We start from the raw sequence: 27,847 nt of genomic DNA on the forward strand, positions 1-27,847 counted from the left end.
AAAACTACTGTGTGGAAGGTAAAGCTAAGCAAATTTAAATAAATAAAAAAAAGGCATTTTTACATACAGTAAACATAAGAGTTGGGGAAAAGCATGAGCAATAAATAAGGATTAATTAAGACCTATCTCCTTTTATAGTACTTCAGCCAGCTGCTGTTTTAACCATATGTTTTATCAATTGTGTGGTGCCACTGCACAAAAGTAGCCAACACAAATGAAGAGACTCAGAGGTATAAATAAGACAAGGATGACTATGACACTCTGGCCTCAAATTATATGTGTCCAGTCAAGAGTTCCCAAGTTCCTATACTACGCAATGGAAATTCCAGGCAGCTGATTTGGGTCTCTTTGTCAGGTAAAGAACAAGGATCTATCGCCCACAGAACTCGCTGGGGTTCTAGGCAACTTCAGTGGTTTCTGTGATGTTGCTGTTGTCCTGTCATAAATACCCAGATATCTTGACGACCACACTCAGCTCAAGATTTTTTCGTCTCCTGTGCTGCTGCAGTATTTGTGTCACTTGGGAAACAGTGCCAGTGGATGGGATTGGGTGCAAGTGTAATCAGAAAGGCCACGGAGGCAGGGAAGGAGGACAGCTGTCCTAAGCATTCAGAGCTTTACATTCTGTGCCGTTCTGATGTGACGTAAGCCTCAAGATATTTATTAAGCTGGATGAAAGCCTGCTTTGGTCTTGCAGCTCTCTGAATCTGCCTAGCATTTATTTAGGATATGTTACAGTAGACATCAGATGCTGGTGCTACCTAATGCTGCCTAATTGCAGTAGAAAATGAGAGCAAAAGAGACAGGTGGTGCAAAAATATTACTGCCATCTCAAGCTATCTGTGTATCTGGAATACATATCTATCTCAGATTAAATAGAAAAATAGTTTGATTCAGATATCAGTAAGGTAGAAATCAAAATATATGTACTTAGATCTGCAAGTTCTTCAATCAGTAATGTAAACATTATCTCATGATTAAAATACAGTTACAGGCCAGTATGTGAAACAAGACCTAGTCTGGATGAATGATGAAAAAAGAGAACAAATTAAGAATAACTTTTTTAAGTTTTCTTTTATCGTGAACAGTGTTTGAGTGGGGAATTCTACAGTTTTTATTTGGGTAAAAGCACCCTTTGAAATGAAATGAGACTTTGACTCTATGTCAAATAAATCAAGGACAATAGTGGATGACTGATTCAGTGACAACTTAATGGCAAAGAATGAGAAGATTAAACAATCAGTGAAATGGCATGGACAAAGAGTTTAGCAAAACCTTTCCATTAGGAATACTCACAGCTGTACAGGGGGAGCAGTGGCAGGAATGGAGAGAACTGGTGACCTCCAAATGTAGCTTGATCTGAAGCACCATAATATGGACCATGGACAGAAACAGCAGTTGGAGATTGGGATGGAATAATCAAGGAAGTCTCTTCAGTAAGAAGATGTAATGAAGTCCTGCTTTGTTTTTTATGCACTATGGCATTGCTTTTGAAGATCTGGAGAAGCAACTACTGAGCAGTTGGAGAAGATTCAGCATGGTTCATTAAACATTCGTACTAAACAGTGGTTTCTTTCTTGGTTCTTACTAAATATATGCAAATATATCAAAACAGTGTAAATTTGGGGCCTGCCTGAGACCATCAGTCTTAGCACACTTCTCGTTATATCTACCTATGGTAAAATCATTCTTTTGCTTATAGCAACTACAGAATCAAAGATATCCCACAATAGTGAGGAACAGGAATTAAGGGGTCCAGCTGATATAACTCCTTAAGAAAATTGTTCCTGATCTGCATTTGTAATGGTTCTTGCCCATTTACAGTGAAATCTTGTCAGATCTTCATTCCTTGGAGCTGCTGTGGATGTAAGTCATTTAGTTCTGAAATTAAAATATAATTGTAATATGAGTTACCTGCTTCCAGGAATACAGTAAAAGTTCATTATTCTAAAGTACAGTAATGATCATATATGTCAGGCAGTATATTGTGTGACATGGGACATCACAGATATGTGCTTTCAGTGACATGAACTGTTGGAGATGCCAGAAAAAGTTCAATGACCTTGAACAGAAGGATATGCCTGAACTTGATACTGTTTGAGCCTTTCATGTCAGCTCTCACGTTGGACTCAAAATTAGGCACTGCTGTGTGATCTGTGTATTCCTTTCCTTCTCCTTTTCCTCTGTGAAACAGGAGCAGATGATTTCCACATTATCTGTGTAAGGATATGCGGAGTGTGAGAAGATTTTACCTGGAGATGTTGAGATGGAGTGAGCGAAGATCCTGAGCACTGGACCAGAGGTGTGAGAATTGGTAGACCTGCATAAAGCGATGAAGAAATATTTAGGGGAAGAAATCAGAGGAACAAAAAGAGAATCACCCAGAAAGGGCTATCAATGGGGCTGACTGTAATTTATAAAGAACACCTATCTGAATAAGCACTGTGCCTGATCACCACAGTCTGTTCTAATTTATTCAAAGCTTTCTTAACTATCTCACTCTTCATCCATGTGTGTGAGTACAACAGCTGGCTGCCAGCTGTTGGTGTCAGACTGGGGGTTTTAGGTGCCCTTATACTCTACATATCTGGGGGCACCCATGGCTGTGGGTGCCTGCAACATCAGCCATCATGAGAGTGTGCATCTGTTTGCAGCAAGCGCTGACACAGAGAGAGAGGAGGTAACCAGACAGCAAATGTGTGTGTGCTTGTGAACCTGGAGGATGTCATGTCTGACCTTCAGCTGCTGCCAGCTCAAGAGGAGAAGGGGACAGAACCAGAGTCATTTCCAGTCAGAGACACAAACTCAAACACAGAGGTTATGAACATTAGAAAACTTTTTTTTTTTCCTGCCCACTGTGAGAGTACCCAAGATCTGGCCCTGGTTGCCCTGAGAGGTTTTGTATTCTTGTCATGGTCTAACCCCAGCCAGCACCCAAACCCCACACAGCTGCTTGCTCACTCCCACCAGCAGGTTCAAAGAATTGGAAGGGTAAAACATACTCCTGGGTTGAGATAAAGGTGGTTTACCAGGAAAAGCAAAAGCTGCACACACAAGGACAGCAAACCAAGGAATTCACTGCTTCCCAAGGACAGGCAGTTGTTCAGCCATCTCCAGGATAGCAGGGCCCCATCACACTCAGCAGTTACTTAGGAAGACAAATGTCAACACTTCAAATGTCCCCTCCTTCTCTCTCCTTCCCTCTATATACTGAGCATGATACTGTATGGTCTGGAATATCCCTTTGGTCAGTTTGAGTCATCTCTCCTGGCTGCATCTCCTCCAAACCTCCCATGCACCCCCAGCTCCCTCACCAGCATGAAAAGCAGAAAAGGCCTTGGCTCTGTACAAGCTCTGCTCAGCAATAACAGAAACATCTATTATCAACCCTATGTTCAGAAAAAATCCAAATCACAGCTCTATATCAGCCACTGGGAAGAAAAGTAATTCTACCACAGCCAAAACTACCACAAGTCTTTGTCTAAGGAAATATTAAAAATCTGGATGTGACCCTGGACAACCAGCTCCAAATAGCCTTGTTGGAGAAATAGGGTGGATAAGATGACCTTCAGAGGTCCCTTCCAATCTCAAACTTTCTTTAATTCTGTGCTTCAGTTGTCTGTGCTTGTCTGATGTGAATTCTGTATGTAAATGCTGTTATGAGAAGTAATCCCCACAGCTGACAGCTACTGAAGCCTGAGCACATTAAAACAGGCTTTGAATGGTGCTGCTTAATGGTGGATTTTGAATGGCAGCTGCCTTGCCTTCATTCCCAAGTGTGGTGAAGCCTCTGGACCACATCAGTGCAGTGTTAGTCCCTGTGTCTGCCTTCTTGCAGCCTGTGCTTCTCTCCAGATTCAGTGTGCTGTGGATGATACGGGGGTTAGTTGATAAAGATAACTGTGGCAGCAGCAGGTCCCTGCCAAGTGTGCTGTGTGACACTGGAATAAATACACCAGGATAACATGGACATCTTTATGGTCCTTGTCTTTGTACAGGTGTCATTGTGAAGGTAAATGAAGAGATGCCACTGAGCTGATATTAAATCAAGAAGGATATGAATCTGAGCTTTCCTGAGTCAGTAAACCTTAGCACTGACTCTGATGGGCTTTGCAGTACTTTCTTGGACAGCAGGGGGACACGTTACTGTTTAGGTATCTTAAAAGAAATAATTGATTTGCTGTAACTCAGTGAGTTGTGGCTCAGTGGTTTGTTTGTCTTAGATATAAATGAGTATACTTACTAAGAGATTCATTTTGCCTTATGTTGCGGGGAAAAAAATCCCAACATTTTGTATGCTCAGGTATTTTAGTGTTCGTTCAAAGACTTATGCTAAAGTTGTTTGATGTTCTGGTTGAGTTCAGTCTAGCTCAGATGAATTGCTGATTGAAAATCCTTGTCTGGATGTTTAAAACATCTTGCATCTAATGTGGGGGTTTGTAGCTGCTTTGTTTTCCTTCAGTTGCCATTGTCCTCTCTCCTGGGAGTTGTACACCCTTCCCTGAGTTGGAAGTGTATTTTCCTCCTCCTCTTCCAAATTACTTGACTCTTCTCTGGTCTCCTCTCCACACAGCACAGTCTCATTTCTGGGAAGGGTAGTTTAAGCTTTTGACAGTTTTCAGCTGCATGAAACCAGTCTTAAGATACTTGCAAGTTGGGCATTGAAAAAGAAAATCAGAAAGTTTTAGTACAATAAGAGAAAACGCATCAGGAAAAACAAGAAAATACGCAGAAAAGAGGTACTAGAGAGATAAATGCTTAGGCTTCTTAGAAGTCAGTATGGGTTTGTTCTCTCCCCACCTGAAAGAAGCAGCAAGGTGTATTTCCCTTGGGGATTTGTGCTCCATTGCACATTTACAGTGCTGTCAGCAATCAAGTGCATCTGTTACTGCTCTCTTGCTAGCTCATCTTCATGAACAGATGCAGTTCCTCCAAAACTGTTTTGAGTTCAGTCTTTCAGGTGCTGGCACTCCCCTCTGAATGAGACACATTCTACTGAGTTCACATGAGGACCCAACGACCAATAAGCCTGAATTTCTGACCTGTTGTCATTATAGTGCAAGGGTTCCATATTGCTGGAGTTTCACACCTCCTTGATGTTCCTTGTAGGTAGCTCCTCTAGGCACTGACTCTTCCTTGTCCTCACAGCAGCCAAATGACTCCAGTTCCCACCAATCCACTCATTTATAACACTCTTCTGATTGGCTACAGCTGTGGCCTGTTAACATCAGGCCTGCTCCTAATCCTTAATAATTAACCCAGCTACAACTCTTTGGGGGTAAGATTACTTTCTATGCTACCTTTGTTTGCTTATGTTCTATCCCCCTACACTGACCAAAGGCACCAACAGAGCAGAGAACATTATTTATTTTTTATGTGGTTGAATTTGCATGCACTGTTTTGTCTTTCATTTGTAATACCAAAGGAGATCCTGGGACTTGGGTAACTGTGAAGAGAGACTGCTCTAAGATCACCAGTGCGCAGCATCCATTGTTCTAGCATGGCTTTAGAAACCTCACCATAGGGCTGAGTTAGGACTGCTGCAGAGATGAGGAGTCTCATTGCTAGTTACCCATCTTTTAATTTATATGAAGCTATAAATATGCAACAAGCATTTGAGGAAAGCAGCAGTTAACATATCAACAAAGCTGGGCTTCAGAAGCTGCCATAAAAAGATGCATTAGGTTTTCTTGGAACTGGAGAAAGATAAAAGCATAAGGCCACTATTAAGGCACCCTTATAGGCTAAAAACATACCTCTTCTAACACTATTACATTTAATTTCATTAGTGTTTTGATGTTTAATCCAATGGCTAAAATGCTAACACCTCTTTTTCCTGAGCTCCATTTCAGTTCTTTGTCTTTCCCTTTGCTGGAGTAGTTGAGACATTACTTAGGCCTGTATCAGTTAAGAAACCCACACCAAGGGACTGGCAGAAGATAAAGAAGTAATTCTAAAATACCAAATTCACAGATGGATTTTAGCACATGCTAAGTTTACAATGCTTGAGTAATCCTTTTGATACCCTGTTAAATCTCTGCTTTAGAAAAGTTCTTAGGGAAGATTTTCTGTTTGGGAAGTGGAAGGATCAGGAGAAGGCCCCTTCTCTGTTAGGGGAGAAGTAGGAATATAATGTAAATTATTTCATAGTTAAAATGATGGATAATTTTTTGTGCTCTGCTGCCTAAATTTCACCACCAGTGAATAACACAATATTGCAGTTTTCTCTTCTACCTTATTTTGTAATGTCTGTGAAAAGAAGAAGAATTTATTTATTGTCTTTCCTGGAAATAACCTGGAGCTGGCCCTCCTACCTAGCCTGTTCTTGCCTTTGGCATTTTCCCCACAGTCCTTAGGATGCACTTCCATATTTTTGTCATCCAGCCACACCCTGAAGAAAACTTAAAATAGAAGAGTGCTCAAGTGTAAAGGCAGATGGGGCAGGCTGTAAATGCCTCCATTTCTGTAGAGATAATAAATATAGAATGAGAAATGAAAAGTAGAGTGCAGTGAGAACTTTAAAGTCTTCCTGAAAAATGACCTTTTACCTCCCACAGGAAAATTCAATAGGAGAGAAGAGATGGAGCTGGGTAAGTAAAGTGGGTTTGCTCTGGATTATTACATGCTAATTACTTTGACAGCTGCTTCTGAAGCAACATCTACATTCAGGGCATATGCAGTCATTCCACTCTGTCTGTCTCTGTAGATCTAATTCTGTCAGACTGAGTTATAATTCAAGATCAATGGGAGGAAGGGAGAAGTCTGTTTCAAGCAAATGGTAGCCCTAGATGATACAAAAGTAAGAAAGATCCTTACCAGAGCTATTTAGGAAACTTGGATGAACACTGCAGATGGGATAAGAATCAGTGATTTAAAGGCTTTTCTACCTCTTGCTCTGCTTCCCTACATGTATACATCAGAAGAATATATGACTTAAAAAGAATATTGTTCATGTATCAATCTCACATACCAAGCAGTGGAAGAGATTGTCACTTAGTGACTTTGACAATGACTTGATTTCTGTATAAGTAAATTGAAAATAGATTTTTTTATGCTTAAATAATTTTAAGATCAATGAATTCCCTACTGTTTGTATGTTGCTGACTTACTGATTATTTGAGTCATTGTGGGCTAAGTCATGAGGTGTGATTAGTCTGCCATATAGCCAGGTTTTCTCAGGCATGTTGTCCTATTTCCAGACAGAATAAGAGGAAGGTGATTAATTATTCATGCTTGTCACAAAACCTTGTGAGAGGTACTTCCTTTCCCTTTCCCTTTCCCTTTCCCTTTCCCTTTCCCTTTCCCTTTCCCTTTCCCTTTCCCTTTCCCTTTCCCCTGTGGATGCAATCCCTGTGGGGCAGTCTCTCACCAGGATGGGGCAGAGTGACTGATCCCAAGCCTTCCCACTCTGCAGAGCCAGTGCTGCTCCTCTCTGCCACCTGGGCATGTCAGAGCCACCACAGTGGTGCCTTGTAGCTTCTGGGCAGAAAACTAGGAGCCCTGCAGGCAGCAAGCTTCCATTTTAGTCAGTAATAATCAGGAAGCATCAGGGACCACCAAGGTCTCACAGAGTGACTGCTCTGGCTGTACTTTTTCCTCTGCATGCTTATGTTTCTATGCATATTAAATTCTTTCTACTTTACCTACAAGACATAGAAAAATCTCTCTCAGATTGACTGGTGATGTATTAGAGATGGAAATAATAGGGGTTTTATACAACTGGTATGCCTTCATTTGTTGCAAACATTCTCACATCCAGGGAGCTCTTAAGGAAGCAATAGGGAGGCTCATTTTACAGCCCGAAGCACCGAGGGGATCTCATGTCTTTACTAATAATCTTCTGAAGTTTATGTCTCCTCACTGGTCTTCCAAGTTACTGACTATTTTAAAACTTCAAACTTTTCTAAATAAAAAATTTAAGCTGTTTTCTGGCATTCAGTTGCTTCCCATGTGCTTGGTGTTGCTGGGGAAAGAAACCCCACTTTTTACATAAGCAGCTGCCTTTTTAAAGAATGAGTTTGCCTTTTATTAAAATTCAGTATTAAACTCCATGTAGGCTAATGCTTTTCTTTTGCCTTTATATCACTCCCTTATTACGTATTAGGCTGACCTCAGTTTTGGGAGAATCACTTGGTTGGTTCTAAATATAGCACTGCATCTGCCCTTAAATAGGAGTGCAGGGGCAGTAGCTTCAGAGAGAAGAATTATTTGTTTTCCTTGGGCAGTGTTTGCTAAGCTGGGAAAGGCTGGTCTTCCTCTCTGGTTTACAGTTTTTCTATATCCTTAGGTAAGTAAATTTTCTATCCATGTTTTTCTTGTACAGAACAAATGAGAGTGCTTATAGGAGGAGGTTGGGTGCTTTCCTGTGGAAAAAAAATTACTTTCTTCAGGGAAAACAAACGATAAGTAGGACACAAATTGATTCATGAAAAGCAAAACAAAAAAATAAAGAAAAATTGTTTTGTCCTGTCCAAAGTCACCTTGATTTTATTGTGCATTCCCTCTGTTTCTTTCTGCATATAAAGATCTACACTGCAGAAATCCATAGCTCTATTGGTATTTGTGCTTTTCCAATTGCACAAATATTGGCAATGCCACTTTCTTGTGCGCTTATACTGTATGATTTTTTCTGAAGTCTGTGTGTAAATAATTAAGTATAAAATCCTATAGTAGCTAGCAAAACAATTTGGCCTGCTGAAGAATGGGATGTAGGTAGGCAAAAAAAAAATCTACTTTTATTTTGTATCTGCCATGTTTTCAAGTACATGTTTCCAGAAGATATGTTTCTGGTGTCTGTATTACTCTAAAATAAGTGGTATGTTCTGTGCCACATGAAAATTCCAGCTAAATACCACTGATAGAGTCCTGGGAAATCAAGTTCATGCTCTTGAAATTATACCTGTGTGTTGACAATTCCTATGAGCCAATAAAAATACCATAATAAAGGATAGTGAATGTTGGGATGGTGGGAAATGATTTTTATCATCTCACTGTCCAATGTTCTTAGCTGTCGAGTTGAAGGGATAGAATACACTTGCCAAGTAAAGGGAAGTCTTCAAACTTCATCAGAACATGTCTGAACATTTGGAATGTTAGGGTGGCAAGGATGCAAGTCAATGTGGACAAATTTATCCTCATTTATATCCCAGTCTTGTATGATCATGAATTCACAAGGTAACAACCACATTAGTACCCTACCTGGGATATACACTGTTCAGCTTCTACTAGAGATATGGAAAGAAATTCAGTTTGGAAGCCTCCACTCCTCTCCTTCATGAGAGTCATAGAAAATACAAAATTACATTATTTTATGGACTCCCTAAAACACAGGATCTGGTGTTTCCCTCCACAACAATTACCGTGCTGGAGGGAAGGGTACCCATGGCTCTGCCTGCTGTTCACCTGCACAGAGCAAAGGTCCCTGTCAAGGGCTGGGATATGACTGTGACCACTCATTATATATTTCAAATTACCTCCACACTAACTGTCCTGGATAGAGTGTGAAGCAAGCATTCAGGGACTATTACAAAATCAAGGTGTTCAATCTAACTAATCATAGATGTACTACAGTGGAATAATTGCATTAAATTTACTTATTCAGAACATATGAAATTAAGAAAAATTATAGACCTGTGATTAGTAAAAATGATGGATCTGTGATGGCTGGTACTGTCAGCTGCTTGAAAATGGCTTTATTGGGTATTCAGATAAGTAGAAATAGAGGAGAGAACTTTTTTTTTGTTATTATGTTTAATAACAAAAGTAATGCATGCATTTTGGGGAAATATTTGAATCTGTTTAAAACAATTGGTGAAATGAGGAAAATACTATTTCCATGAAAATGAGGTGTGGTCAGTAAAACATAAAACTAAACATGATGTAGCTAAAGAAATCAAAAAGAAAAACACAAAAACTGTTCAAGTTCACTGGACGATGTCTGGAATTCAGCAGAGTAAGCAAGTGAGAATTCCATATGACTTTTTTTTTTAATGATGAGCATTTTTGTTCTATTGTCAAAAGAGCTAAAACTGAATAATTATGTGGTCTGAACAGGATCTTCAACAGAAGGCCTGAAACATTTTAAAATTACAGTGTATTTGAGTAGGTTTTTCATTCACAAAACATATTTTTTGTGGAAGATCTAAATACACACATGTGTACAGAGAAAAAAGACTGGAGAGACATATTAGAAATTTTATCATATCATTTTTTTATCAAATTAGTTTCTTATCAAAATGGAGAAGAATTACTCAGATCCTCTATATACCATTCTGTTTAGACTGCAGTGTCGAGAGCTGCATAATGACTCATGATGGTTTTACAAGATTTACACTAAAGTCATTTTATGGGAGCAAATGATAATATGTTATTAAGTCTGCAATGTCTCCAGCATGGATATAACTATCTGGAAAGGATTGTATATTTTTTGAGGCAATAGGGTAATTTTTTATACTGGTAATTAGGAGCAATTAATAGAAGATGTGGTTTTTTTCTATCTTTCATTATGGTATGTAGGTGATATGGATTTAAATGTATTTTGTCAGTTAAATATCAAGGGCTTTTATGCACCATAAAAGTATAAGTTGGCAGCTTCCTGAAAACATTGAACAATGTGGATAACAGCTAGCAGAACAAGAGACAGGTAGAGGAAAAAAATGTCAAAGTCGTGGGAAAAACAGGACAAGCCCTCAAATCTGCAAATGGACAAAGAAATTTCTGTCTACGTGAGGACAGGCAAGGTCCCGTGAATAATTTTGGCACTTCTGCAGATGGCCAGGAACAGGGATGAGCACAGAAGTGCATGTTGCAGGGTATAGCACAGGCAGGTCAGGCTGAGAAAATACATGCTGTACAGTGCATTGCTCATGACACGAGCCTCCTGCGCCTGGGAGTGAAGTTATCTATCTATGGTGAGTGCAGCCATGTTCCTCTTACCATGGCATTTGTCAAGCCGTCCATCAATTTAGCTGGATGTGTGCCTGCTCTCTGAGGCAATGTAAATGATCATGCTACAATTTACTGCTTGTCCTTTAAATCTTAAATTAACTCACTTATCAGACTAACAATGTTTATATCAGACCCTTGGCTTCTCTGCTCAAGAATGTGGCCCCTTGTCACGTGGTCCTAGATTATGGCTTTCTATTCAGATCAGTATTACTGTGTCACAAAACTATGCATATCCTGACCTGGGAGCTTGGCCTTTTACTCATGGTCAAGTAAAAATTGTTATATACATGCTACAAAGCATGAAGAAATATATGTTTTTGTAAACTGACTTGAACAGTCTAATTCACCTGTGGTTGATGTCATTAATCCTTAAGGAGATTTTGGCTGAGGTAATATTTTTCTTTGTGTTTAATAATCTTCTGGGTGGTTTATACAGCACTTAGATTAGTGCACTTTAGGTCCTTTTGATATCCCCAGCATTTACAGTAATAGAAGAAACAAATAGGAATAATAATAATAAAAAGAAAGGAGTGCAATGATGCTACATGGCACTAACAATGCAAAGGTCAGATGAGACACCAAATGTTTTAGGATCATCTTTTTCCTGTAATTCTAGGTTTTTTTCTTGAAATTCAGGGTTGTTAATAGGATGTGCATGGATGTAATTCATGAATTGTTTGTGACGCACAGGCCATGTATTTCAGCAACGCCTCGAAAATACTTGTGGTAGAACTTGGTAAATAAGACTTGAGATTTGCTTTTTAATTTGTTGTAATCATTCAGATAATTAATTTGCCTTTCTCTGGACTTATGCTTTTTTGTCGTTGTTGTTATTGGACCACTTCCCTCATCTCACTTTTGAGTCAGTTCTACCAATTCACTTGCCAATATAACTAGGTCTCCAGACACTGTCATTAATAAATTTGGTTCATCTAAATCAATAAATTCACTGGGGTTAAGCTGTCATCAGCATAGCATGTTCTCTGTCTTAGTGGTAGGTTGTCTAAATATTAGAATATATTTCAAAAATCTGATATAAATGTGTATTAGTGGAAAACCAGTAAAACAGCCAACATATTGTTCCTAGGAATACAGTATATAAGCTTATTTTTTCAGGAGCTCAATACCCTATATGCTGTTTTGACAGTGGGACTTTGATTTTACTCTTCTGATACTTGTCTTTGCAGCACTATTAAGTATTAAATACATACTCTGAAAATGTTGTTACAATTAACTGATGATTACTATTACATTTGGAATTGTTGCCAGGCAGCTCCCCTCTGTGTTAACAGAAGGCAAAGTGAGTCTGGCTGCTAAAAAGCTCTCTTAATTACTTGCATAAAGGATGTGAGTGGATGGCTACCCTAGTTTCTATACTAAAGGTGTTTGGGTAAATTGAAAAATATATGAACCAAAATTTGAGGATTCCTGGGTGCTGACAAATAGAAGAAAATACACTAATTAAAATGTAAATTTTACATTTAATGAAAAGGCTGGACTCTAAGTGACAAAGGTGTTTTCTCCTCTCTCAAAAATGAAAATAACTTAGACTGATCCACCCAGATAAGTGGACATTTCTCTGCAATCCTTATAAAGTGGATCTCAGTGTGAATTATATACATACCAACATTTACATTGTATGTTGATAAATTCACAGAATTATTTAACTTGGCCACATGTGAACATGAGTAACGCTTAACAGTGGAGTGAGCTTAATCTGTGTTTGACTTTTGCACTTTCATTTAGGCAAAAAGACAAATTAAAAATAAAGAAAAGGGAAAATCATGCCATTCATTGTCCAGTTAACATAAGAACTAATGTGGAAATCCAGTGTCATATACACGATAGTCACACAGTTAGACAGCAGGAAGAAATGCAGTGTTCAATATCTGCAGATGTAGAATCACATGATGTGCAGATTACAGATATCAAAACTATAAGCAAGAAGCCAAGGCTGCTCGTGGGTCTGTGCAATTCTGCTCATGTAACCAAAACATTTTGTCATGTGATGGGTCCATGAGGGGTCCATGTCAGCTCAGCATTGTATGAGGCCATCTTACTGAGCCAGCATCTCTGTGAGGTACTGAACTAAAATTGGGTCATGCTAACTTTCATATTTCTCGATAAATATGACAATATTTAATGCCCCATAGTAATGTTGTAAACCTGTCTAATTTTTGTTTTGCAGCGTCTTGTGTTTTGCCTAAAGCTCTCATTACTGAATCTGTGACTGGTCATTCTTACATCTTGGAAAAGAACTGAAAAGGTAACTGTAAGTTATGCAGAAGCTGCAGCTATGAGGTGATAAAGTGTAAAAATCTCTTTCGATCTCCGAACATTATAAAATAAGATGTGACTTCTATTAAGTATACCTACTGTTTGCTCCTTAATTTTTCTTGGAAAAGTAAAAGTAGCTGATATGAGAATATCATAATTTGGGAGCACATAGCTCTGCCTTTGACTATCTGCAAGTAACAATCAGACAGAGTTACAGTTTCAATGACTAGCATTTCCTTTTTTTGATAAATACTATGTGCTGGAAATATGGTACATATTAACTGTCATTTTAACTTGTTAAATGTTTTATCTAAATGAGTTTATAAGATTTCTTTTCAAATCCCTTTGAGCTTTCATTCGATATACATCATGACATTGCTTATTTATGTGACTTTTTATTACAAATTTGCAAATTTGGACTTTTGGTGTGGGTCTAAGTCAGGTTCTTCTTGCATGGTCTAGATCCAGGCAGGGCCAGGCTGTGGAGAGCTGGAGACTGGTTGTGCTGTGTCATTTCTGGGGCAGAAACTGATGGCCCTGGGGACTGAACATAGGGTCCTGGGCTGTGGGCAGGGGAGGCTGGGCTGGGACAGTCAGGTCCATTGCTGTCCTCAAGACCCTGACAAACTCCTAACGTGTTCCCTGGGTGAGCTGGTGCTGCTTCCATTGCCATGGGTGTCCTGAGATGAATCCCAGGCTCTGCCTCAGCCTGTGCCCTGGGCGCTGGCATGGAGCTGGCAGCCTGCACCCAACAGGGAGATAACAGCAGGGATGCTCCTCTCAGCTTTTAGTAGTGTACTGCATGTTACTGCAGTAATTTGCTTGAGTAAATCTTCATCTGCTTTATGGACTTATACTGGGAGCTTGCTTCTGCTGTCACTGAAGTGTAGGTGCCTTGTGGGGGAGGTTTTGGCTGTTCAGCTGGGATCCCTCACCACTGTGGGGACAAATGGCCCAGGAGTAGAGAACCCCATATCCCACTGAGCCTGCAGTAAGCTGGCACCTACTCACAACATGGCTCATGATATTCCCCACTTTTGCAAGAAGTTGTCATCATATTTCTAATGAGCACAAAGGGATGTAGGTAACTCCATGTTCTTTCAATAATGTGGTTGGTAGTCTGCTTAAATCTAACTCAATGGGAAACGTGGTTTTGTCCCCCACACTGCTTCTAGGGGCACCTAGAATGTTTCTTAGAACCTTCTATCCAAATATTGAGCAAAAACTATGCCATGCTTTGGAGAAAGTCAACAAGAAGGAAACCAGAATGATTTATAGTCCAGAAAAAATAACCCACAAGGGAAGATTGCATAAGCCAGCTTTGTTGAGTTTAAACTAGAGAGCAGGAAAGAAAAGTAAAGAAAATCTTCAACAGGCTGCTACAAAAGTGAGAGAATATTGTCTATTTGTTGTCATGGTAAATTGAACAAAACACAGTGAGCATAAATTGCCAAAATGGAAAAAGTGAAAGGTTTGAAGAACAGAGAGCTGAACTGTCTAACAATGGCCAAAAAACTGTCAAATTTCCATCCCTGAAAATTTCTCTGGAGGCGTTAAATGACATCTGCAAAGAAGGAGAAATATGATCTGCTGGAATATCTTTTATGCTATCATCTGTGATTCCATAGCTCACACTGCACGACTGATAAGATACAGCCTGAGGTGTGTGACTGATGGCTCTATCTGTCACAAATTGGTGCAATTTTATACATTTGGACATATTCACACACATCTACATATCAAAAAATATCAAACCAGAGTCTGGAATATATGGCTAGATGTGTGCATGGCTAAATGTATGGCTAACTCCACTCTCTGCAGGAATTACTGGCTGTCACAGAGGAAGCATGTCTTCAGTAGCAGTGCCATTTTACCAGAGGAGGCACAAGCACTTTGATCAGTCCTATCGCAACATTCAGACAAGATATGTTCTTGAGGAATATGCAGCAAGAAAGTAAGTGCTGTGTACTTGAGCATAAGCAGATCTCTGTTTTGGGTAGTCAGTCCCTAGAATCAAGATACTTACCTTTCCCCTCCACCCCAAAAAGTGTGATTTATACAGAATGATAAATTTGCACTTCCTTCCATTGGCATGCTCCCTGTCTGCAGTCTCCCACCAGCATAGCTAAACTTCCTAGCAGCATTGCAAGATACCTACACAGGCCTTTTAACTTAGGATCTGTCCTGTTTGGTACCTCTAAATTTAAAATTATTCTTTGTAGGCTAAAATTTAAACTCTGACTTAAGAAGAATTGCCGTGAAATTTATTGTAACTCATAGAAAAAAACTTTTTACCCATTCTTCTGTATGACATTATGATATTCCTTCCCCTGAAGTTCGCTATAACTAATTACAGATTTTGTGATTCAATTTCCTTTTTAAGCTTAAATGGAAGCTTAATGCTTCTCATTTGAAATCTCAGACTTTTAACCAGAAAATACACATTCTTTGTATCTCAAAGCCTGAAACTTTGTATTGCGGCTGCTTCAGAATCGCCATTCTCCCTACTTAGTAATTAACGTGCCTACCTAATTGTCTAGCTAGTCCAGTTTCCCTTATGAAAGAGGAAAGTTGCAGAAAGATCTGTGAAATACAGAAAAGCAGGAACACTGAAACACACAATGCTATGGGGAATCTTTATGATTTGTGTATTAGACAGTCTGGTACCCTTGGAGTTCACTGAAATGCTATCATCACACCTGAATGATTGAAGACTGAAATAAATATAAATTTAATAGAATGAAATAAAAATGCCTAATGACCCCAGTGACAGATGATGGGCATTAAGCCCTGGAAGGACAAGTGACAATCACCACTTAGTGCAGTCAGTGAGAATGCAAAGGTTTCTCGCTGAACAGTGCTCAGTCACGGTGTTCAGCTCATTGAGCTCAAAGTAATTTCTTTGACATTTGTGAGTTCATGTTTTACCTGAATTGCTGGGTTATAACAATGTCTTTTATATTTGAAGGGCTGCTTCCAGACAGGCTGCTTATTATGAATCGACTGGCTTGGGCAAAACCACATGCAGACTCTGTGCCAGGAGGGCACGCACCTTGGCGCATGAAGCAATGCAGGAATCCAGGAAAAGGTAAAGCTCTCCTGGTCCACTCTGACCTGTGTAGTGGCTCTGGTCCCAACTCTTTTGCCAGGGCTCTTTTCAGAGTTGACAAGATTGGAGGCTTCTCTGTCACTGTTCTTCACTAATCTATTTTGGCTGGAACACTAAATGACTGAGTGTCACTTTCAGTCTCATATTTCAACCCAGAGTTGTTCCCCTGGTCCCCACTCTGACCCCTGAAAACAGCTTTAAACCAAAAATAAATTAGAATCCACCTAGTACCCAGAACTCATTTTGAACAGAGCTACTATACTATTCCTAAATTTCTAATTTGGATCAATTTAAATGTTTTAAATTCTTTCCTGAATATCAAAAGGGTTTACTGTCATGTCTCAGTTACTACTGCCTTGATAAGATGTCCCAAAGTAACCATGCTGATGGCAATATTCCCCTTAGTGAATTTCACTGTTTCTGCTTTGCTATGCTCTACACTTACTGCACCAAAAACACAGAGGATTTATATTATGAGAAGGAATTCTGTCTTATTTGTAGAAAATATGTTGTGCAAATCATACACATCCATATGGTTCTGGTACTTGGATTGGTTTGAAATATATAACCTCAGAACAGAAACCTCTAGGAAAATCAAATGATTTTGTATGCTTTAATTTAGGTTTTAAAAACTGTTTTAAAATTCAATAATATAAAAAAATGGCAAGACATGGCTGGTATTTAAAGTACATTGAAATGGTAGGTACAAATAATTTTTTTTAAGTATCAGACAAAAAATTTCTTGATTCACTGAATTTTGTGGAAGTTTTCTTATTTGGGTTATGCTTTTAGAGTCTTGCCATATGTTGACTATGTTGACAGACGTTAGAAATATCTGATATTCACTACCTTCTTTTGTCCTGGGAAATAAAAGAGAATCAGCATGTTTACTGAATCAGCATGAATGAAGGAAACTGAGCTAGCTCCTCCTAAAAACAGTTATGAGTTGGGGTATTTTTAGGAATTCTGGAAAAATCTGTAGAATTAGGTTTTCAGGGAACAACTCACAATTTTTCCCAAACTTTATATTTTCCTGGTAGTTTCTATAATATTTCCTGCTCGTCCTTGTCAAGGGACAGCTTTTTTTGCATGCAAGTGTTCATCAAATCCTTGTGAACTCCTTGGTCTGTATCTTTCAGGTGAAGTCAGACAATACAGCCCGTGGGGCTACAAGAGCTCCCTGGTTCTAAAGCCTCTAAAGCTCAGGGTACTATGTAAGCTAGATGCAACTTTTAAAAGGGTGTGAACAGGCATAGAACTTGCCTTCACTCCTCTGCCTTCTTGTGCCCATGGGAAAGAAAACCAGGGGCCAGAAGGAGGCTTGGCAGGTTCTTGTCCTTGATTACCGGAGGACTGTGGGGAACCATGTCAATGTGACCATAGCAGAATTCAAGACTTAGAGATATGGCCCCACAAATACAGAAGGAAAGAATACGAAGAAAGTTCACATGATTTTGCATCCTCAGAATATGCACATAGATGCAAAGAATGATTCCAAACCTAAATTTTACATCCTACTGATATGGTTTCATAGCCCTTGGTGCCCTGAAGTGTATGAGTGACAAACTTAAACATTCACAGTGGTTACCTGATTTTTTTTTCTCATCTCACAGGACTCATGAGCAAAAGTCTCATGTAAGTGATGAGAAAAGAATCCGTTTTGCCAGTGAGTTGTCTGCTTTGGAAAAAGAGATTCACACTGCCAGGCACCGAGCTCGAGAACATCTGGATAAACTTGCTGTGCAAAGAATGGTACCTGCTCAATCTTTTTGCTCCTATGCAAAAATAATTACAAGGTGTACTGAAATTTAGGCCTGTGCTTCAAATATGAGTAATGATTAAACATCTCTTTGTGAATTTAAGGTTGGATCTCCTGCTGTATCTGAATCTGGTGCCAGATGCCTCTTTTCTTTTCCCATGTTTAATAGGTAGAAGAAAATATGGCTCTGGAAAGACATATCATTGAAGAAAGAATAAGTCGAGCCCCTGAAATTCTAGTGCGCCTGAGGTCTCACACCATCTGGGAAAAGATGTCCGTGAGCCTCTGCTTCACTGTGCAAGGATTTCCAACGCCTGTTGTACAATGGTAAGAGACTGGCCTTTCCTAGCCCTCTAAAAATGTTGTTAAGCTTTTTTCATTTGAAAGTTATGCCATAACTGATAAGTGTCATGTGTATAATGGCTTTGTTAAATCCCCTTTATAATCCTCCTAGATGTGCTGGATTGTAGCAGTTGATACTGCAGTGGAAGGAGTGGGAGGAAAACTTGCTGAGTGGCCCCATGCAATGTGAGAAACAAACTCAAGCACCTCAGAAGGCAGACAGTGGAAGGCATTCCAGTCTTTCTGGCCATTGAGTTTCCTGAACACACAGTAGCAAGTGGCAAAATACACAGAACTCACAGGCTACTTTCTAAGCCTGGGTAAATGTGCCCAGCACCACTGTTGTCACAGGCCAAATCTGTGGTCATTGAGGAGGATATAAAGGTTCTTTCAGCTGCCCTCCTCCCTGGACAGGTGCTGTCCTATAAATATGAAAGCCTCAGGCTGGACTGTAAAGACCTGACATGAGGCATAATTCTGTTGCTGCTCCCCTTTATTTGTGCTGAAGTGTTTTACTGTGATGGAAGATAAAGTTTGCTTCCCATCTTGTGTCAGGGTTAGTGGATTTGAAAGTTCAAGCCCCATGCCATCTTCTCTTTACTTCTTTTTCTCATCTTCTAGATTGAGTGCACATCTTCTCTTTCCACTTCCTTGCTGCTATGATGGTCCTGCTTTACCTTCATGGCCCAACATTTATCTATCCACACATACTGGAAAATACTCTGTGCAAGCAGAGAGAGTTCACATAATAGTAACTTCTATGTTGATCAAAAGATTTACCAGGTTAAGGGATAGTTGCTGATATTAATGAGTTTTATTTTTTTCTTGATTGTCAGGTACAAAAATGAGGAATTGATTTCTCCTGCAAGTGATCCAACAAAGTACAGAATTGAAAGCAAATATGGAGTACATGTGTTACATATAAACAGGTAAATCTTTCTGGAGAATAAACTAGCTTTTTATACTCTATACAAAGTATTTTATATCAAATAAAATTAAAAATTCACACAAGGGCTGTAAGAGAATTGTTAAATTCAGCACACTTTTCTGTTGGCACTCACTTTTAGGCTGGAGAAGGTTCACTGAGTACCTGAATATTAGATTATGAAAATGAAATGGTAAATTAGATATTTGTATTCATTAACTTCAGCAATCTATGAGATATAAAAAGAAGAGGCAGGTAGGTGAAAAAATGGTAGTTCCTTTTTATTAGAATTATATATTCTCAGCATTTGAAGTGGAAAATTATATGTTCTTGTCATGATGAAGCTCTTTTAGGTAAACAAAATACAGCTGGGCAGGGATACATGGCTGTATTTGTTTTACTGTATGCTAGGTCCTACTTAATTTTTCACCTCCTTTTTTTTCTTCTGCAAAGTAAGGAAGTGTAAATAACTTTTTTAAAAGGTTCTAATGAAAGTAATTTTATTTTTTCAAAATGTTAACTTTGTGATATAGAACACGCTTGAGTATAATCACTTCCCATAAACGAATCCCATGCTTTCTGAAACAATTAAAATGTTACATGACTTCGTGTGTGCTTTTTAAAAAAATAAAAAACCCGAATAAAAATGAAGAAATTACTACAATATTTAAATAGAAAATTAATATCTAGAGCAGAGACAGAAACCTCTTCTTTAATTTCTCCAGAGCATGAACATCAGCTGCACTGGAATATTTGTGGCTAACACTTGGCTGGCCAAACATTTAATCTATCCTGTCTCCATCTGTCAGCAGTGGAAGCAGCCCTGAGCACAGCTTGTGGCATTAGTACAGAAAATAAGTGCATCATTTCTTCTGTCTTTGGGAAAGACTACTTGCCTTTGTCATCCTGCAGCCAAGTCCAGCCCAACTCTCAACCTTTTCATAGCTCAGGATGGGAGAAACACACCCCTGTAGAGAACCTGGCAGCAAGAATCACCAGATTGTTGCTTCCTAAGATGCTTCAAAGGCACTCAGTCTTCTACCCCCAGGCCATGCTTGCTAACTGCTCCCTGTGCCCATGGAATCTGTTCTTACCACTGCTTCTTCCTGCCAAGATCACTTCTGAAAACAATAACAGGAGGTTAAAATATAAAACCAGCTTGTCCTTCTTCACTCCTCTCCCTTTTAGCAAGGAAATGGAAAAGTCTCCCCTTTGTCTGGATATGTGTGAGTGCCAGTCAGGAGATGAAACTTTGGTCACTTCCTGATGGTGAGTGGCTGTGATTGTTTATTTCCCTTGGTAGCGCTCCTGAGGAGCTGCTTGGTGAGTCCAGATGCCAGTTATGTAGTGGCAGGTCCCCTTGTGACATTTTGGGAGTAAATAGCATTTAGAAGAAATGAGAATCAGTGCTGATGCTGCTTTCTGAGCACCTGTAATCATGAGGCTGAAGGATAATAATGGCCTCCATCCCCATGGTGATTTTTCTTTTTTCTCTGCTGGTTATCAGTCATGTAGGCACAACCAGCTTTGGGAGTGTTCAGACCCAGCCACATTTCAGGCAAGTTCAGACATACCACAGAGTCATTTATGGGCACCCACTCAGGTTTCCCCACCCTGTGTCTGCTAGTCCCAGACCTGTATGTACTCATGCAGACTCCCTCACATTCAGCCAAGCTGCCACCTTCAGAAACTCTTGCTCCATTTCTCTTTCATTCTGTCTGGCAGTGTGGTCTTTTTGCCCCCTAAAGATTCCTGGCTGCTCACCCAGAGATTTCCCTTCTACACTTAATACTGGGGGATGGTTATGATTCATAGACCTTATTAAATTAAAATTTCTAATTAATTTTTTTCTTTGTTATTAATCCATTTTATTTCAAAATTTGATCATCAGCTGTATTTTCTGTCCTAAAAACACAGAAGATGGACATGCAGAAAATGGAAGAACATTTTGTTAGAGCATAATAAAGTGTATCTTGCATTGAAAGAAATAGATAATGCTTAAAATTATAAGTTATTAATGCTTTTATGCAAACATATCAATTAATTCTATATCTTCCATTAATATCTTTGTGCACTTACATTTTGTATTTTATGAATAATTTGTTTCTCTGGGAGGTGGAGCCATCAGGAGTTCCTTCCTATCCACTTCTGTGCTCTTCTCAGCTGTCCATACTAAAGTGCTGAGCTGAATGTAATCTTATCCACAGCCGCTTAGAACGGCCTTGGAATTTCTTGGCTACTTTTCTAGCACTTCAGCGAAGCCCAGGGAGTGAACTTTTTCCTTCTGATGCAAGTGTGTTATTTATTCCTGTGAGTATTCCCTGAGCCCAGTGGAAACATTCTTGAGGCACCAAAACCCTACTGTCACCTTGTTGTCTTAAAGTAGTAACTGGACACAATTTCATCCCCCCCATTTGCTGTTCCCCAGAACCTATAAGCCTATACAGTAACCAGATAATTTTAATTTCTCTGTCTCATATTTTTATGATGCTATGTTCTCAATTTACCACACTTTTTGCATGCATTCAGAACTATCATGATTATATAGTATTTCCTTCTTGCTCTTTTTAAACTTCTTCAAATTGGAGTTTGAGCTCAAGGTCTCCCTTGAGCAGTGAAGAAAAGGAGTTTAGAGTTTAATTCTGTTCTTTGCAGATCTCATAATGATTGCAGAAGTGATATGCACTGGGGTAGTGGTTCATCCCATCTTTCAACTCACATCTGATAGGTTATTAGGAGGAGACTGTGAGGAATCCTTGGAGGAAAAGCTCCTGGTAGTTCAAATAAATTATACGTGTCTGAGAATGTAAGGGTTTGTTTAAATGTATTTTTTTATCTCACATAATTTAACTATGGATAGGCACATAGTAAAAGAAAAGATTTCTGTATCAGTAGTAGTCAAGACGAGGGTGGCCATTGCTTTATGAAACAGCTGAAAAATATTTCTTAGGGAATGTCTTAGAAATTAACAGCTGTAACATTTTAAACTTCTTGGTTGCTAACACTTGTTTAGCAACAGAATTGGGCTTTTGTGTTTGTTTACCGTGAAGACTTCTTAAATGGACCACCTGGTTTTATTTAGCTGTGATCGACTGTGTTATACTCCCAGCTACATTGGCTGGTGTGTAGAGGAGACTGCAGGATGCTCCTCCCTGGGGGCATTCCTGACTCCCACCCCTCAGTGAGCAGGAGGATGAGCTGAGCTGGGCAGGGAACATCAGACATTCCAGGGCACTGCCAGTGTGGTGTGGCCACGCTGGTTCATATATACAACTGATTCATATACACACAGGTTCATGTATATAGGGCTCAAGGTCTGACAGCATTTTGCCTTTCCTTAGGGCCCTCTCCCTTTCCTGTTTGATGAAGTCCCAGCCCAAGCAGTGACAGAGGAGCAGGTTTGGAGCTGCAGCAGCAGCGTGCGGCAGAGCTGGCAGAGTGCAGTATAATGCACTGTAACTCCAGCCGGCTGAGTGCAGTGTAATGCAGTGTAACTCCAGCCGGCAGAGTGCAGTGTAACTCTGCCGGCACAGGCAGGGCCTGCAGAATGCAGTGTAATGCAGTGTAACTCCAGCTGGCAGAGTGCACTCTAACTCTGCCGGCACAGGCAGGGCCTGCAGAATGCAGTGTAATGCAGTGTAACTCCAGCCGGCAGAGTGCACTGTAACTCTGCCGGCCTCTGCTCCGGCGCCCCCGCCCTGAGCACTAGCCGCACCGCCTCAAAAAATGAAAGCTTAAAAATTGAATGAGCCCTCTCTTCTAGCTATTCTCATTTAACAAATGGCCCTGTGCGGTCAGTAGAGTGCTATTTTAGTTTGATTAAGCACGAAAAGCTTGAGATGATTTAATCTGGAGAACGCGGCGCGCCCTTTCTCCGCCGGAGGGGGAGCAGGGCAGGGCAGAGGTGCTGGGACACAGGCAATCCTCCGGCGGAGCCCGCAGAGCCTTTGGCTGTGCCGGGTGGATGGGTGACGGACTGCAGCTCCCTGGGTTTTGCAGGAATGCAGTATCAGTGGCTGTACAGGCAGCAAAATGGTGTGCTGCTCTCCTTTCCTTGCTGAAAGGCAAACAACAGCCCCCAAATCCGTGATCTGCTGGTTTGCCAGTCACTGTCCCCTATAAGCTGCTGTAGCTGGGGGCTTCAGGAAATGGGGAAATGAGGTCCCTCTTCCGTAAACATGAAATCCAATCAAACAAAAAGAATCAGTCAGATTCATTCTGTCTGGAGAATCAGGGCAGGATATGGCAGTTCTGCAGAGTATTTCCACAATTTGATGTCACATAACACTGAAAATTTTGTCATTTGAATTCAAAGGAGTAATTTTTAACTCTGTAATTTACTACATACTGCCTCGTGTTCCTTACATGCACTGAATTGTGTTCTAATTCAGGCAAAGATGCTGTTTCACTCTTAATTCTTGTGTTTAAATATACACTAGGCAGTTGGATGAATATATGCCTTTTAAATAGATGTATCTGCCTGGGGAATGTTCCCCACACAAGTATTAGCACTTCAGAACCTCATGTGGATTCAGAGCAATTTAATATTTGCAAAAAAGTATTAGTACCTTGGGACAGATACAGTTCTGCAGTCACATTTTATGCTATCTAAATGTACTCTATGCATATTTTATCTGACCTTTGTAAAGGCTGAAAAACACATTCTCCATCATAAAACAAGAATAACTGTTAGACCACACCTTGCCTCCTGGGTACTACAAATGTAGATTCTAGCAGGTCTTGACTCAGTGCACTTTACAGTGCAATTTAGGAAATCTAAGATTCTTTTAGCATACAAGGAAAAAGATAATTTCCAGGATAATCCTCCATCTGAGCATTATCTGGCACAAAAGAAAAGTCAGAACATTATGTAACTTACCATCCTGTCCAACTTTCTTGACAGTGAATATGAAACAAAAGTGCTGTCTAGCTCCTAGCCACTAAAACCCTACATTTCCAATATAAGATTTAAAGGGGTCTCAGTGAGTACTAGGCTGTCTAAGATTATGTCTCTTCTGGACAATCAGAGGAGTGATCATAGCAAAGACATATAAATTGCTTTCAAAGCAGTAAGCTGCAGAAAATGGGTAGAGTTTGTTGTTTTGACCTCTTAAATAGCAAGAAGTGCCTGGCCTGTGGAATTATGTGTTCGTAATAACTGTAAGAGCCTCCTTTCTCTTTATAAAAAAAAAAAAACAAAGGATGCTTTAAGAATGTGGTCAGCTATTTGGTCAGTTACTTCTAATGCTCTTCCTGAGAAAATTAATTATAACTCTATTACTAACTTTTGTGAAATATTTACTTTTAGATTTTGAACTTCATTTGGCTAAAGATATGACCCTTTTATGAATCTCCTGTCTGTTCTAGAGACATTTAAGATTATTTTCTGTTTTCTCTACCTTGGACACCATCACAAACAGAGCTCATCAAAAGATGTTTCTTGCTGTTTCTTAAGAGAGCAAAACTATGGGGAGGGAATTTAGATGAGCACAGATATATATCCATTTGAAAAGTTAATCAGATATCTCCCATTCTACTTCTTCATTTTCGGGAGACAACTTTGCAGTGCTTACACCTTTATGTTTCTGACACTTTGTGTTGTTCAGTACAGTTTGGGACCCCAAGTTAGTTCACAATACATGTTTCTTTATTTTCTGGATTACTTTTAGGCCACCTGTTTTTTAAAAATAAATCTCTCTTTAGATCCTAGGTCCTGTGTAATTCTTACAGATATTGGTTCCTATTTAACAATTTTATCTGATGTTCTACTGGAAAATGAAGTCAACACTGAGAGCAGATGATGACTGGTTTAAAGTGAGATTCAATCAGAGTTAACCTCAGTCAAGCCATGCTGTGTTTTTATCTTTGTTGTGAGCACTCTATAGGAACAACAAAATGTTAGAGAGCAGTTAAGTTGGATTTAAGAGAAGTGAAGCAGCCTGAAGTAATGCTTTGTTTATGTGAGGAAATGGCCTAGTGCAGCGGTGCTGGTGAAATGTTCATCACTCATTTATGAGCTGTGTGCTGTGTGCTGTCTAAGCCATGCCCAGGCCAGGCAGGGATCGGGGCTGGTCAGCACACACAGGATGGCTCTCCCAGCAGTGTCCTGCCAGGACAGGTCAGTGTGCACCATCCTTTGGCAGGGTCTGGCTCATCCAGGGGAAACCTCGGCTTGCAGGTGGTAGGAGGACACTGTGCACCTCTGTGGATCTTTGGCAGGATGTGGGTTGGGCTGTGGCTTGAAGGGCAGGAAGCCTTTGTAGGGCAGGTACCTGGGGACAAGGACTGCAGGGCGTGCTGTGACATATTCCTGCCACCGGTGCCTAGGAATTGCACTCCTGGGCTGTGCCTGCCCAGCAAATTAAAGACATGCTCTGCCACAGTGACCTCCTGGTGTGAGACAGAGTCATTTTCTCACCCTTCAGGACAGGGCTGCCAGACATCCAGACTACTTTCTGGAAAAGGTCCTTCACTGTCTCCTGAGCTGTGTGTGGGAATCCTTTTGGCGAGCTGGAGCACACCAAGGCTTGGCAAGGCATGTTTAAAGCATCGACATAAGGGCAATCAAGATCCAGTTTCTGGGGATGAGTGCTGTTTAATTTGCTAATTTGTAATAGATGTTATTAAATATACTACCTACTATATTTACACTATTTACTGTATGTTCTCTATATACAGATTCTTAAGTTAGTGATATAGCAGAGTGACAAAAATGCCTTAAAGCTACAGAACAGTTAATTCTGCAATGCCCCATGTAAGAAATTTTTGAACTTCTTCATTTGTTGTTAACTTGCTGTAGTAAGATACTGTACCAGGCTGTGATAAATGCACGGACTATGCACATTTCACTATAGAGGCATAACATGCCTTAGGAAATTGTCCTTTACTGCAGTTTTATATTGCTTTTTGGCATTTTATTACACAAGTGTTAAACAGTGTGAAACTGGGATAGTGAAAAAAATGTTCTGCTTTTAAAAATTCATTGTGAAGAAGTGCTGTCAAGTCTGACATCTCTCAAACAAGTCCAGAATCAGTTAAGCTTTATATAGCTCTGGGAACAGGTATTGTAATTTCCTTAAAATCCTTCATGGAAACAAACTGTTAAATAGCATCCAGCTCAGAGAATGGTGATGAATGAGATTACATCCAGCTAGTGCCGGTCACAAGTGGTGATCCCCAGTGCTCAGTGCTGGAGCAAGAACTCTGATACTGTCATCAGTGATGTGGATGAAGGGAACAGGTGCAGCCTCAGTCAGTCTGCAGATGTCACCAATTTGGGAAGGAGTGCTTATCTGTTGGAGGGTGGGAAGGGTCTGCAGAGGGATCTGGACAGGCTGGATCAACGGGCTGAGGCAAGCTGTGTGTGGTTCAACAAGGCAAAATTATGAATCCTGCCCTTGGATCCAAACAACCCCAAGCAAGCTACAAGTTGGGCACAGAGTGTCTGGAAAGCTGCCCAGTGGAAAAGGACCTGGAGGTGCTGGTTGACAGCAGCTGAACATGAGCCAGAGTGTGCCCAGGTGCCCAGGAAGGCCAGTGGCATCCTGGCCCAAATCAGCAATAGTGTGGGCAGCAGGAGCAGGGCAGGGATTGTCCCCCTGCACTCAGCACTGCTGAGGCCACACCTGGGAGTCCTGTGTTCAGTTCTGGGCCCCTCACTGCAAGAAGAACATTGAGGTGCTGCAGTGTGTCCAGAGAAAGGCAGTGGAGCTGGTGAAGGGTCTGAGGCACAAGTCCTGTGAGAAGCAGCTGAGGGAAGTGGAGGTGTTTAGCCTGCAGAAAAAAAGAGGCTCAGAGGGACCTTATTGCTCCTACAACTGCTTCAAAGGAGGCTGCCTCAAAGCCTGGCCAGGTGGGCCCAGGCTCTTTGCCCAAGTGACAAGGCAAGAGAAAATTGCCTCAACTGCACCAGCGAGGTTTAGTTTTTAGATATTAAGAAAAATTTCTTTACTGAAAGGGTTGCCAAGCATTGGACCAGGCTGCTCAGGGAAGTGGTTGAGTCCCCATTCCTGGAAGTTTTCAAAAATCCTGCAGCTCTGGCCCATGGAAGTCATGGTTTAATAGTTTAACATGGTGGTAGTGCTGGGTTGACAGTTGGACTTGATGATCTTAGAGGTCTTTTCCAAATTTAACAATTCTATGATTTTAATTCTTTAAAATTGTTTTTCAGTCTCACTATGCCTGTCCAGACTGTACTAGGATTTCCTACCCAACTGCAGACTTTTTGGTTAAGACTGTAGTCTAGTCTTAGGACTTACCCTTTTGTCTTTGATAATTAATTGTATGATAGACTTTGCAATTGATTTATTGATTTTGTGAAATATGTGGCTGTAGGGTTGCCTCCAGGAGGAGCTGTTAGACCTGTAAATTTAGAGATAAATTGCAATTTAACTGGATTTTCATCAAGTTGTGCTTTAGCCATCGCAGTACTGATAGTATAATTTTTATGATATAACACTGTCCAGAACATATGCAAGAAGTGAAAAAT

At 40.2% G+C, this 27,847-nt stretch overlaps 1 protein-coding gene across 2 annotated transcripts in view; it reads left to right on the top strand.

Moving 5' to 3' along the window:
- Positions 1-8,162: 8,162 nt before the first annotated feature.
- The window catches only part of MYOM2 (myomesin 2), a 75,803-nt gene continuing 56,118 nt past the window's right edge, over positions 8,163-27,847 (top strand). For both annotated transcript variants that reach the window (XM_074538177.1, XM_005489164.3), the window contains exons 1-7: positions 8,163-8,287; positions 13,136-13,213; positions 15,046-15,178; positions 16,193-16,312; positions 17,947-18,085; positions 18,262-18,419; positions 19,271-19,363. In XM_074538177.1, the coding sequence (XP_074394278.1) occupies positions 15,072-15,178; positions 16,193-16,312; positions 17,947-18,085; positions 18,262-18,419; positions 19,271-19,363 (617 nt within the window). In that variant the 5' untranslated portion in view covers positions 8,163-8,287; positions 13,136-13,213; positions 15,046-15,071. The remainder of the gene's footprint in view (positions 8,288-13,135; positions 13,214-15,045; positions 15,179-16,192; positions 16,313-17,946; positions 18,086-18,261; positions 18,420-19,270; positions 19,364-27,847) is intronic.

Source organism: Zonotrichia albicollis, chromosome 3, assembly GCF_047830755.1.
Source record: "Zonotrichia albicollis isolate bZonAlb1 chromosome 3, bZonAlb1.hap1, whole genome shotgun sequence".
NCBI classification, from domain to species: domain Eukaryota; kingdom Metazoa; phylum Chordata; class Aves; order Passeriformes; family Passerellidae; genus Zonotrichia; species Zonotrichia albicollis.